This window comes from Dipodomys spectabilis, unplaced genomic scaffold (genome assembly GCF_019054845.1).
Source record: "Dipodomys spectabilis isolate Male_0828 unplaced genomic scaffold, ASM1905484v1 ptg000018l, whole genome shotgun sequence".
Taxonomy (NCBI): Eukaryota; Metazoa; Chordata; class Mammalia; order Rodentia; family Heteromyidae; genus Dipodomys; species Dipodomys spectabilis.
Genome location: NW_024870695.1, coordinates 8,131,121 through 8,145,227, shown reverse-complemented (window position 1 = coordinate 8,145,227; position 14,107 = coordinate 8,131,121). Strand labels below are relative to the sequence as shown.

Sequence of the window (14,107 nt, the reverse complement as noted above, 5' to 3'; positions counted from 1 at the left end):
CATCCCCAGGGACAGGGGAAGCCAAAATAGGAGGACTGCAGCCCAGCTTAGCCCCAGCCATAAAGCAAGACCTTTTCTTGAAAATAATGTAGAGGGGGGTGGGGGTGAGGGGGGTGGGAGATGGGAAGGGGAAACAAAGGAGGAGGCAACAATGCTTGATAAGAAATGAACTCATTATCTTGCCCATGTAATTGTAACCCCTCCATACGGTATTTTCACAATAAAAATAAATTTTAAAAAAAGAAAGAAAATAATGTAGAAAGGGCCTGGAGGTGTGGCTCAAGTAGTGGGCCTGCTTAGCAAGTATGAGGCCCTGAGTTCAGACTCTAGTAACACCAAAAAAAAAGTATTGTGTGGGCTGGGAATGTGGCTTAGTGGTAGAGTGCTTGCCTAGCATGCATGAAGCCCTGGGTTCAATTCCTCAGTACTACAACAAACAGAAAAAGCCAGAAGTGATGCTGTGGCTCAAGTAGTAGAGTACTAGTCTTGGGCAAAAAGAAGCTTAGGGGCAGTGCTCAGGTCCTGAGTTCAAGCCACAGGATTGCCAAAAAAATTAAAAAGTACTGTGTTAGAGATTATCTCTAAGGTCTTCTAAGGTTTTTTTCACAACAAATATTTTATGACTCAACACAGAATAATTGCCCTGCACAAAAGTAAGAGCCTTAAACAGGATTAAAGATAAAATAGGCCGGGCGCTGGTGGCTCACTCCTGTAATCCTAGGCTGAGATCTGAGGATTGTGGTTCAAAGCTAGTCCGGGCAGGAAAGTCCATGAAACTCTTTTTATTTATTTATTTAGGGTCCGGTCATGGAGCCTGAACTCTGGGCCTGGGCGCTGTCCCTCAGCTCTTCAGCTCAAGGCTAGTGCTCTACCACTTTGAGCCACAGCACCACTTCCGGCTTTTTTCTTTTTTCTTTTTTTTTTTGCTTATGTGGTGCTGAGGAATTGAACCCAGGGCCTCAGGCATGCAAGGCAAGCGCTCTACCACTGAGCCATCTTCCCAGCCCAAGTCCATGAAACTCATCTCCAATAAACCACCAGAAAACTGGAAGAGGCACTGTAGCTCAAGTGGTAGCATGCTAGCCTTGAGCTGAAGAGCTGAGGGACAGCCCTTAGGCCCAGAGTTCAAGGCCCACGACCGACAAAAATAAATAAATAAAATGAAATAGAAGGTACCCAATTAAATTTGAATTTCAGATAAACTTTTCTTTTAGTGGAAAAATACATCTTGACTTACCTAAAACTCAAACTTTAACTGGGATCCAGTATTGTACACAAACACTAAAAGCCATTGCTTTGTATTTTTTTATTTTTGTGCCAGTCCTGCAGCTTGAACTCAGGACCTGAGCACTACCCCTAAGCTTCTTTTTGCCCAAGACTAGCACTCTACCACTTGAGCCACAGCTCCTCTTCTGTCTTTTTTGGTGCTTAATTGGAAATAAGAGTCTCACAGATTTTCCTGCCCAGACTGGTTTCCAACCATGATCCTCAGATCTCAGCCTCCTAAGTAGCTAGTAGCACCTGGCTTGTTGTTTGTTTTTGTTTTTAAATTTGTTTGGGGGTGGTATTTTTTGGCAGTGCTGGGGATCTTAGGGTCTCATGCTTACTAGCTCCACTTCTTGAATCATACCCTCAGCCATATCTCATTGTTTGAAAATCAGTTCTACTTTCTGCTTTGAGCTTGCTTGTCTCATCTGTCTTTTCTCTTTAATCTGAAGCAGGTTGTGAATATCAAATTATTATTCCATTGCTTTATCTCTGAAATAAATCCACAGATTTAAAACAATATAGAAATGAGGGAGAGGGTGATACTTTTAAAAAAGAAATATACTCATTACCTAACTTATGTAACTGTAACCCCTCTGTACATCACCTTTACAACAAAAACAAAAAAGTATACTTACTAATGACCTGTCAAGACAATTACTAATGATCTGTTTCCCAGGACTAGTTGCCAAGATCTTGATATCTGTATCAGTACACCTGATCTTTGCCACATATATTGTATATAATTTTTATACCTGTAATATGCATTAATGGAATCTTATTTCTTTTTTTCTTCTTTTTTTTTTTTTTTTTGGCAGTCTTGGGGCTTGAACTCTGGGCCTAGGCACTGTCCCTGAGCTTCTTTTTGCTCAAGGCTAGCACTCTACCACTTGAACCAAAGCACCATTTCCGGCTTTTTCTATTTATGTGGTACAGAGAAATCAAACCCAGGCTTCAAGCATGCTATGCAAGCATCTACCACTAAGCCACATTCCCATTCCTAATTCTTAGTTCATTGCTTGGGCTTTTCCTATATTTGTTTGTTTGATTCTCTTATTATCAAACAGAAACATGATCCCCATCTCTACCTAAAAACAAGATGAGAGTGGGGGGGGGGGGGGGGGCGGGGGCGGGTGCTTGTAATCCCAGCATCCAGGAGGCTCAGGCCAGAGCTTTACCAGAAAGGGATACATAAAGAATTCAAGGCTAGGCTGAGCTACTAAGAAAGAGCCTGTTTCAGAAGCAAACACAAAACAAATATAAAGTAGAGGAAGCTAGAAGGACTCCCAGATGTATGAATTGAGCTCCACTTCTGGCTTTTTTGGGTGGTTAATTGGAGAAAAGAGTTTCATGGACTTTGCTGCCCTGGCTAGTTTCAAACTCCAAATCTGAAATCTCAACCTCCTGAGTAGCTAGGATTACGGGCCTGAGCCAGCAAATCACAATTTCTGAGTCATTCATGATGATTACTTCAGAGACCCTCCACAGTTCAGGCACACCTGCACAAGTTGCTCTAGGCTAGCCATTAAACTCACTGCTGTCTCTGTCCTTAGTCCCTTGGCCCTACTGGAATTCCTCAGATGGAATGCATCCTGCATCCTGTATCTGCTTCATTGGGAACTTGGATGGCCACCAGGACGTTGCTCACAAGAGCCATTTTATAAATGGGCAGGCCTGCCGGGCACTGGTGGCTCACGCCTGTAATCCTAGCTACTCAGGAGGCTGAGATCTGAGGATCGCGGTTCAAAGCCAGCCTGGGCAGGAGAGACCGTGAGACTCCTATCTCCAATAAACCACCAGAAAACCGGAAGTGGCGCTGTAGCTTAAGTGGTAGAGCGCTCGCCTTGAGCTGAAGAGCTGAGGGACAGCGCCCAGGCCCAGAGTTCAAGCCCCACTGCCGACCAAAAAAAAAAAAAAAAATGGGCAGGCCTTGGGTTCCTCATGCTCAGGCATATCCTTAGCATATCGTTGGCATGCTGGTAATGTTTGATAAATGTTTATGTACTATCCCAAGCCACCAGACAGGAAGTCTCCAACTCCAGCTCCCAGTCCTCTCTGTGGCCCTCCTCTTGCTTTCTTTATAAATTTTCAGTGTTTAAAAATTTTTTTTTAATTTTTTATAGTTTTCTTTTTTTTATTGTGAAAATACCATATAGAGGGGTTACAATTACATGGGCAAGATAATGAGTACATTTTTTATCAAGCATTGTTGCCTCCTTTGTTTCCTCTTTCCATCCCTTCCCATCTCCCCCTTCCCCCCATCTTCAACATTTTATTTTTAGCCTTCTTCCAGGTACTTTCTACTCTCACATCTGTGCTGTTGGTACCACCACCCTCCCTGTAGTCCCTCTGAAAGATGCCTCAGACCTCTTGGTCAGCCTTCTTCCTCTACTTCTAGACATGAAAGATGTATGATAGAAATTTAATTTTCAGTACAATCATACTGGGAAGTGTCTCAGCCCATCCTTGGTGTACTGATAGGAGCTTTAAATAAGATTTAGAGAAGGAAAGGATCGGAGCAGGGGACAAGAGATGTGCATAATTAAGCAGTCTTGGGCACACTATGCTCTGCTTGGCCATTATCTCAGTCCTGCCCTGCAAGGACTCTAGAGAAGTCCATGTCACCTGAGGAGACAATCCAGCTCCCATGAGATGAGCGCCAAGCATGGCCCGCAGCCCCAGTTTCCATCATGGGGTAATAGATTCATTAGGGGGTGAGTCCATCATGGAGTAATCTGTCTGCAAGGTGACTATAGATTTAGGACAATGAATGAAGACTTTCATTCATCTTTGGCAGAATCTGGAACAGATGTCATAAGAGCTGAGAGTAAAGAACCTTAGATATTCTGTGGGCCTTTAACCTTAAAAGAGGGTAAGAAGAGATAGATACATTTAGGAGTACCAGTCTTGCATTCTAGGCAGACCTATGGGGCAGGAACAGGACCCAAGGGAAAAGAGACTCAAAATGAAGGCTTTCATGCAGTTACCTTGGAAGCTCAAGTTAGGAGTCCAGGCTTAGCCAAAGCAGCCACTGAGTCCTCGTCCTAGGTTTACCACCACACTCTTTGTGGGAAGTAGGGGAGTAGGGAAAAGAGGTTTAGATTTAGACAGCTGGCTCTTAAAGCTCTCCACTGGGGTAGGGTGAGGTGGGGTGGGAGCTGGTCTTAGTAAGCAGAACTCTGACCTCTTTGAATAGAGTCAGTGAATAGATTCTTTTGTTTTTCAGTAGTCACATTAAACAGCAGATGAAAGATTTTTCACCAGCACTTTACAAGCTTTGTTGTAATGATATGAAATGCCTCTGTCTGAGAAAGATAAGCACAGGTAACTGATTCCCATATGTGATTTATAAATCACACATAAGCTACAAGAAAGAAACTATTTCACAGTTCCTTTTGAGGACTTTTAAAGCCTTATATGACAAGGATCTCATGGGACATTTAGTCTATAACTGGGTTCCTGAATTGCTGGACAAGATAAGCCCCTAATCAGAGGAGTTACTTCATAAAATGGGTTGATTTTTATAAACTTCTTCAGCCCTCTTCCTTCTTTTAGATGGACTTGTCCCTTCTCCTTGTTTTCCCTTTGCCTTTCCTCGCTGAACTTGCCTTTGTCTCTAGTCTGCAAAGATCCAAACACGTCCCCAAAAGTCGTGGGCCCTAATTGCTTTAGAATGTTCTTTCTACCTTTCTTCAGCTTAGATCCAAGTCCTTTGTACACCCCTGGTTTTAACGAGCTCAAGCAGCTGGACCCCAGCTTGATCTCAATCCTTGGACACAACCCTTGCCTCCCAGAAGACCCTGGATGGGGAGAGGCCAAGGGCAGGTATTTTCTGGCTCTAGGCAGGTCCGAGTGTTACATTGAATCTTACAGACCCTTGCCCACTTTGGATGACAAAGGAAGTATCTAGTTTAGAAATATGCCAGAGGTGGGTGGAGGAAGGGTGTCTGACTCTCCCAGCTCTAGCTGCACAAGCCACAAGACCAAATAAGGGTGTGCAAGCCGCCAGAGTCCGTATTAAAGTTCAGAGTGCAGTGTGCGAAAGTGGGACTGGGTTTTCAGAAATAAAAGCTATTACCTAACTCTGGTTGAGCTTCAGCACAGCGCAGCCAGACAGAACTGTCTGTCATTGTACTGGGCTGGGTCTCAGGGGAGAAGGTCCCCTGGGGTCCTAGAAAGGGAGAGGAGAGAAGGGGGCTTCCCTTGTGTGCATCTGGTGACCAAAGGAAGGGACTGATCCCCCCTCTGAAGCTTTTCCCAGAGCATTTCCATGGCTCTGCTGACCCAGCTTTAAAGAGTGCCAGCCAGGGTGAGTCATTAGACTGTGCAGGAAAGGTCAGAGTTTGAAGATACTCCCCAGTAGAAAACAACCATTATTTTTATGAACGCTCACAGGCTGTGAGGCAGGCTTGTTTACTGAACACTGAGGTCAAGGGCGGGGCTGGAAGTCTGGGGCATTTTTCAACAATTTTAACACTGTGTTTGCTAAATCTCCCCTTTACCCCCAAGGGCTTGTCAGGCTTGTATACATCCAACCAACTAGCTTGTTGGCAAGTGACCGCTTCCCTCTGCAGTGTTTGAAGGCTACCAAAATACCAACCTTTTTCTCTTTGGAGGTTTCAAAGCCAAACCTCCTCTCATACTCCTCTCTCCTTTCCATGCCAGATTCTCTCTCATTTAGCAGGTATCCAGCTCTCAACCCACTCAGTCATAAGCTTCCTAAGGAAGGGGACCATGGCTTATATCCATATTTACCTCTGAAACTTAGCTCCATGGTTAGTACAGTGAGTACTTACTTAGTCCAGGTTAGAAATACGCATAAGCTCTGGGAAGGTGGATCCGTGGTAGAATGCTCGCCTCGTATGCATGAGGCCTTGGGTTCAATTCCTCAGCACCACATACACAGAAAAATCCAGAAGTGGTACTGTGACTCAAGTGGTAGAGTGCTAGCCTTGAGAAAAAGAAGCTCAGGGACAGTACCCAGGTCCTGAGTTCAAGCACCAGGGCTGGCAAAAAAAAAGAAAGAAAGAAAAGAAAAGAAAGAAAAAAGTTTCAGGGCTAGGAAGGTGGCTCACTGGTAGAGTGCTTGCCTTGCATGCATGAGGCCCTGGGTTCGATTCCTCAGCACCACATAAGCAGAAAAAGCTGGAAGTGACGCTGTGGCTCAAGTGGTAGAATGCTAGCCTTGAGCTGAAGAGTCAGGGACAGTGCTCAGGCCCAGAGTTCAGGCCCCACCACTGACAAAAAAAGAAAAAATAAAAGAAATACTCATAAGCCAGGCTCCTGTCTATAATCCTAACTACCTAGGTATCTGAGATCTGGGGATCCAAACTAACCCAGGCAGAAATGTCTATGAGACTCTTATTTCTAATTAACCACTAAAAAGCCAGAAGTGGTACTGTGGCTGAAGTGGAAGAGCACTAATCTTGGGCAAAAAAGCTAAGTGATAGCACCTAGGCCTTGAGTTCCAGCCTTAGTACTGGCGTGCGCGCGCGCGCGCGCGTGTGTGTGTGTGTGTGTGTGTGTGTGTGTGGTTTCAGAGTCTCCCCCAACCTCCAATTCTCACAACTTGGGTTCCTGACACCCCTACTTCCAGATGCTCTAAGGCATCTGAATGACCCCAAACAGTGTCCACAGACAAACCTTTGCTTCAGCTTTGCTCTGTTCCACTTGCTTTCTGTCCCAGGGTTCCTCAGAGTCTTAACTACTCAAGTGTGCTCAGCCCTGAATTTCACAGAATGACTGCCTGTGGAGAAAAATGCTTCCTTTTTTCTCCTGGTAAGGAGGACAGTTCTAAGATATTTTTCATGCACCTTTTAGAGCGTCCCATGGGATCACCCAGCCAGCATCTGCAATTAGAACCAAATCAGTAAAACTGGCTTTCCCTTTCCCTGCTTCCCTCCCTTCAGCTCCTCATGGCCCACATTCCCCAGAACTGCTCACTGAGGTTAGGCCTTTGTCCTAGGCTCTGCTTTCCAGGAAGCTGAGGCTAGAATCTTGGGAGACTTGAATACATTCAGAGCCCTTTATGTAGAATTTCTCACAGACATTTTGTTTTCAAAGTTCAATTTCTTTGTATGTATTTTCTCTTTCCTGTGAGTCTTACTCTTTAAGAAAACAAGCAGGGGCTGGGAAGGTGGCTCAGTGGTAGAGCGCTTGCCTTGCATGCATGAGGCCCTGGGTTTGATTCCTCAGCACCACATAAGCAAAAAGAAAAAAGCCGGAAGTGGCGCTGTGGCTCAAGTGGTAGAGCGCTAGCCTTGAGCTGAAGAGCTGAGGGACAGTGCCCAGCCCCAGAGTTCAGGCCCCAAGACCGGACCCAAAAAAAAAAAGAAAACAAGCAAATTCAAGTTTAGAGACTTGAGAGGATTAATTCTTGTACTTTTAACCTTCCAAATCTCATGTGTATCTATGCTTTCTTTGCTTTTACTCTGAACATGCTGCAACAATTCTGTACTAGCTTTAACATTTTTTCATAAGCCACAATTCAGAAGTTAGAGAAATTGCTCTCTGGTGGTAAAGCAACAGAACTGCTGACCGACCTCTTTCTGCTCTAATTGCAGTGAATATAGTATCTCTGCTGCTCTGACTTCAGTGTTTAAGCTTCTCTATTTCCTTAGAATAAAATTCCAGCAGTACAGGATCATAGGGCACACATAATTGCATATGACCAAGTTGACTTATTGTAGCAATTTAAACACCTGCCAATGGTATGATAGTTCTCCTTACCTATGCCCTTCTCCAAACAGACATCTTGCTTCAATATTGTGTTTCTTTTTTTTTTTTTTTTTGGTAGGTTGTGGGGCTTGAACTCTAGACCTGGGCGCTGTCCCTCAGCTCTTCAGCTAGTGCTCTACCACTTGAGCCACAGCACTACTTCCGGTTTTCTGTTGGTTTATTGGAGATAAGAGTCCTAGGGACTTTCCTGCCCCGGCTGGCTTTGAATCATGATCCTCAAATCTCAGCCTCGTGAGTAGCTAAGATTACAGGTGTGAGCCACCAGCACCCAGTCTTTTTATTTTTTGCTGGGCCTGAACTCAGGGCCTGAACTCAAGTGTTCCTGTACTTCTTTTTGCTCAAGGCTATTGCTCTACCACTTGAGCCACATATTTCTTGCTTTTTTGGTGATTAGTTGGAGCTAAGAGTCTCATGGGATGGCTTTGAACCTTAGTGGTTAGAGATAAGAGTCTGATGGGGGCTGGGAAATGTGGCTTAGTGGTAGAGTGCTTTCCTAGCATGCATGAAGCCGTGGGTTTGATTCCTTGGTGCCACATGCACAGAAAAAGCCAGAAGTGGCACTGTGACTCCAGTGGTAGAGTGCTAACTTTGAGCAAAAGAAGCTCAGAGACAGTGCCCAGGCCCTGAGTTCAAGCTCTAGGACTGGCAAAAAATAAAAAATAAAAATAAATTGCATCATCTATAAATTAGAAATTGGTTCTACTATAAATACCAGAAAACGAAAACTGTGGTAAGAGCCAGCATACTGTCTGGGATGGTATGATGGCTTAGTCACCATAACCCTCAGGGCCTGAGTCTGTTTTTTTGGTCCGGTCGTGGGGCCTGAACTCTGGGCCTGGGCGCTGTCCCTCAGCTCTTCAGCTCAAAGCTAGCGCTCTACCACTTGAGACATAGCACCACTTCCGGGTTTTGTTTTTTTTTCTGCTTATGTGGTGATGAGGAATCGAACCCAGGGCCTCATGCATGCATGGCAAGCACTCTACCACTGAGCCACCTTCCCAACCCCCTGAGTCTGTTTTGTTGTTGTGTTTTGTTTTGTTTTGTTTTTTCTTTGTCACTCAGTTGCTCTGCCTTTCAAGCCTAAGATTACTTCATGAATAAAAATGGCTACTCTTATTCTAATTAGTGTGTACAAATTCCAGCCATCGAAGAGAGGAAAAAGAAAAACAGGGAAAGGTCATTCACCAGCTGTCTCTTAAGTAAAAGGCTGAATGAAGGCTGACTCCAATACTCCTGTTTACATTCAAGCCAACAAAGCAAATCAGAGCAGGATTGCTTCTCTATCAGAAAAAAGAAACTGGGCAGAAAGTTATTATTTGGGCCCAGACCTTGGAATTTTTTTTTTTTTTTTTTTTTTTTGGTCGGTCGTGGGGCTTGAACTCTGGACCTGGGCGCTGTCCCTCAGCTCTTCAGCTCAAGGCGAGCGCTCTACCACTTGAGCTACAGCGCCACTTCCGGTTTTCTGGTGGTTTATTGGAGATAGGAGTCTCTCGGTCTCTCCTGCCCGGGCTGGCTTTGAACCGCGATCCTCAGATCTCAGCCTCCTGAGTAGCTAGGATTACAGGTGTGAGCCACCAGCGCCCGGCCAGACCTTGGAATTTTGAGCAAAGAACAACTTACATAGTTGATGTGAAAGGAGTCACTTTTCCCACATTTATCTGCTTGAAATTTTCAATTTTATATTCCCTCAAAAATAAAATGTTGCCTGGCACTGGTGGCTCACACCTATAATCCTAGCTACTCAGGAGGCTGAGAGCTGAGGATCACCATTCAAAGCCAGCCTGGGCAGGAAAAGTCCACAACACTTTTTTTTGTTGTTGTTGTTGGTTGTGGGGCTTGAGCTCTAGGCCTGGACGCTGTCCCTCAGTTCTTCAGCTCAAGGCGAGCACTCTACCACTTGAGCTACAGCGCCACTTCTGGTTTTCTGGTGGTTTATTGGAGATAAGAATTTCATGGACTTTTCTGCCCAGGCTGGCTTTGAACCATGATCCTCAGATTTCAGCCTCCTGAGTAGCTAGGATTACACGCATGAGCCACCAGCGCCTGGTCTGTGACACTCATCTCTAATGAACCACCAGAAAACCGTTAGTGGTGCTATGGCTCAAGTGGTAGAGCGTTTGCCTTGAGCTGAAGAGTTCAGGGACAGCGCCCAGGCCCAGAGTTCAAGCCCCACAACCGACCAAAAAAAAAAAAGAACTATGATGTTTTCTTTTTTGTTGGTCATGGGGCTTGAACTCTGGTTCTAGGCACTGTACCTTAGCTCTTCAGCTCAAGGTTATTACTCTGCCACTTGAGCCACAGCACCACTTCTGGTTTTCTGAGTGGTTTATTAGAGATCAGAGTCTCTTGGACTTTCCTGCCCTGGCTGGCTTTGAACTGCGATCTTCAGATCTCAGCCTCGTGAGTAGCTAGGATTACAGGCGTGAAAAGAGGTGTTCTAATTATGCTTCTCACTTACAGGGACTTCCCTGATGACCCAGGAGTACAGTGGGACACGGAACGTGTGGCCAGAATTCTCCTCCAGTACATAGCAGTCAATGGTATCAACTTGGTAAGGGGACACCTCCCTGAATGGAAAGCCCAGGGTCTCCTACCTATCCTACCAGTTGGTTTCTACAAATCCGTTAGTACTAGAGTGTTTCAACTCCTGGCCTGTCCCATCAGATACAACTGGTAGTACACAGGTGAGATTAATATCAGAAAGGATGCCGCCCCATAAAATATCCAAAACTTCCAGGGCGCTCTAGTCAATCTGTTGAGCATACCTAGAAACAAATACACCTTTCAGTTCTTTTTTAGATCTTTTTTTTTTTTTCCTTCCCTTTGTGCCAGTACTAGGGCTTGAATTCAGGGCCTAGGTGCTATCCCTTAGCTTTTTCACTAAGGATTAGGGATCTGCTACATGAGCCTCAGAGGACTAGGGATCTACTATATGAGCCACAGCTCCACTAGCTGTTTGCTAATTAATTGGAGATAACCATAGGCTTTCTCATCCTGTCTGGCTTTGAACTACCATCCTGAGTAGCTAGTATTACAGGTGTGAGCCATCTGCACCTGGCAGAGGAAATCATTTCTTTTTTATTTATTTTTGGTCGGTCATGGGGCTTGAACTTTGGGCCTGGGCGCTGTCTCTCAGCTCTTCAGCTCTAGGCTAGCGCTCTACCACTGAACCACAGCACCACTTCCGGTTCTCTGAGTGGTTTATTGGACATAAATAGACTTTCCTACCCAGGTTGGCTTTGAACCGTGATCCTCAGCCTCCTAAGTAGCTAGGATTACAGACATGAGCCAGTGGCACCAAGCTGAGGAAATTTTTATTTTATTTATTTATTTTATTTTATTTTTTTACCAGTCCTGGGGCTTGATCTCAGTCCTGGGCACTATCCCTGAGCCTCTTTTGCTCAAGGCTAGCACTCTACCACTTGAATCACAGTTCCACTTCTGGCTTTTTCTGTTTATGTGGTACTGAGGAATTGAACCCAGGGCTTCATGCATGCTAAGCAAGCACTCTACCACTAAGCCACATTCCCAGCCTAAAGCAATTCTTTATTAATACATTACTTGCAACTAGACTACTGTTAAATAAGATGATTGTGGTTATTAACAATGCAGTTGAGAATTCATTCCCTGATCTGCATTTAAACCACAATAAAAATATCAGTCATGCTAGCACTATGACCAATACAGTCATAATTGCCTATCACCAAATGAAGAACAGGTGCTGTTCAGTTCCTTTTTTTTTTTTTTTTTTTTTGGTGCAGTCGTGGGGCCTGAACTCTGGGCCTGGGCGCTGTCTCTCAGCTCTTCAGCTCAAGGCTAGCGTTCTACCACTTGAGCCACAGCGCCACTTCCAGCTTTTTTCATTTTGCTTATGTGGTGCTGAGGAATCCAACCCAGGGCCTCAGGCATGCAAGGCAAGCGCTCTACCACTGAGCCATTTTCCCAGCCCTGTTCAATTCCTTATATCACAGTAAAATATGTTTTTCCTCTATGACAAAGGATGAGGATTAGTACTAGGCAGGTGAGAAGGCTCTCAGAGGCAGTATCCTGTACCAAGCTGAGTACAATTATCTTGGGGAATCCCAATTCAGTCCAGACATATCCACTGTACAACAAATACAGTGAAGAACCTACAGAAACCATGTGGAGAACCCAGGGCCAACCAGAGGAAGACTGTCACCTGGCACTGTGCCAGAATGAGATCAGAAGCACTCCCTCCTCCAAAGTGAAACTAGCCTCACACTCATAGCATAGTATAATGGCAGAAAACAGGGTTCTATCTGATCCCTTGTCTGCAGTATGCTTTCTAGCTTGTCTGCTTAATCATGATACAGGAGCATCATGAGAACCACACAGAGTAACTGACAGGGTAAAACTTTAGAAAGTACAAAGCCACCTTCCACAGAAAGCAAGGGTCAGTAGTGTCTTCACTGGGGTCAGCTAAGCTATGTGCTGGATCCCAATCCCTGCCTCAGTCTTTCATTCAATACATATCTGTTGAGCTGCACTATGTGTTGAAACTAGAAATAAAGCAGCAAGCCAAAAACACATGTTCTCCCTTAGAGCAGATGTTTCAACGTGGCATTATTGACATTTGGGGCTAGGTAATTCTCTGTTAGGGGTGCTGTCCTGTGCTTTATGGAATATACTAGATTCCAGGAGCAACCCCTCTCCTCAGTTATCACAATGAAGATCTCCATACATCGCCAAATTCACATGGACAAAATCATCTTCATGTAAGAAACAGTGCTTTAGGGCCAGAGATCTCTACTATTGGGACTTCTTTAAAAATTGGAATCTGGACAAGATCTCATTTGGACCAAGACTTCTGAAAACTAGAAGGAAAAAAAGGGGTGGGGAAGATGGAATTCTGTAAATAACCACATGGATTATGATTGTCATGTGCGAATATACATGTCCAGGGAGCTGAATACCATTTGGTTCAGCTAGCTCACCAAAGAATGAGATAGTATTAAAAGATGCAAGATAAGAAATAAAGATCTGGGCTGGGAAGGTGGCTCAGTGGTAGAGCGCTTGCCTTGCATGCCTGAGGCCCTGGGTTCCATTCCTCAGCACCAGATAAGCACAAAGAAAAAAGCCGGAAGTGGTGCTGTGGCTCAAGTGGTAGAGCGCTAGCCTTGAGCTGAAGAGCTGAGGGACAGCGCCAAGGCCCAGAGTTCAGGCCCCACGACCAGACCCAAAAAATATAAATAAATAAAATAAAAGAAATAAAGATCTAAGGGATCGGAAGGGGAAACAAAGGAGGAGGCTACAATGCTTGGTAAGAAATGTACTCATTGTCTTGCCCATGTAATTGTAACCCCTCTGTACAGTATTTTCACAATAAAAAAAAGAAAAGAAAAGAAATAAAGACCTTGGAGAATTTTAAGATAATTGAGGGCGGGGGATGTAATTCAAAGGCAGAATGCATGCTTAACATATATAAGTCCCTGGACTCTGTCCCCAGCACCAAAAAAGGAATTGAGTGGAATACCACTTGGTCCCAGTCCTTTGGCCAACGGAATGCCCTGCAATGTCCCTCCTGATACTGATCTCACCTGTGTGCGACTAGCTCTATCTAATGGTGACAGGCCAGGAGTTGAGACACTAGCATTGACTGATTTGTAGTTTGGTTTTTTGTTTGTTTGTCAATCCTGGAACTTAAACTCAGGGCCTGGGCACTGTCCCGGAGCTTCTTTTTTTTCTTTTGGTCCGATTGTGGGGCCTGAACTCTGTGCCTGGGTGCTTTCCCTCAGCTCTTCAGCTCAAGGCTAGTGCTCTACCACTTGAGCCACAGCGCCACTTCCAGCTTTTTTTTTTTTTTCTCCTGCTTATGTGGTGCTGAGGAATCGAACCCAGGGCCTCATTCATGCAAGGCAAGTGCTCTACCACCACCTTCCCAGTCCTCCCTGAGCTTCTTTTGCTCAAGGCTAGCACTCTACCACTTGAGCCACAGCATCACTTCTGGCTGTTTCTGTTTATGTGGTACTGAGGAATGGAACCCAGAGCTTCATGCATGCTAGGAAAGCACTCTACCACTAAGCCACATTCCCAGCCTTGATTTGTAGTTTTTAAAACCTTTCATGTGGTATTTTAGCTTCAT

General features: G+C 44.8%; 1 protein-coding gene across 4 annotated transcripts in view; it reads left to right on the top strand.

The window, feature by feature from the left end:
- Positions 1-14,107, top strand: part of Pigl (phosphatidylinositol glycan anchor biosynthesis class L) — a 51,947-nt gene that overhangs the window by 25,618 nt on the left and 12,222 nt on the right. For all 4 annotated transcript variants that reach the window (XR_006146723.1, XM_042673619.1, XM_042673618.1 and 1 more), the window contains one exon: positions 10,465-10,555. Coding sequence is in view for 3 of the 4 variants with exons in the window: in XM_042673619.1 (XP_042529553.1) it covers positions 10,465-10,555 (91 nt within the window). In the remaining variant the exon portion in view is untranslated. The remainder of the gene's footprint in view (positions 1-10,464; positions 10,556-14,107) is intronic.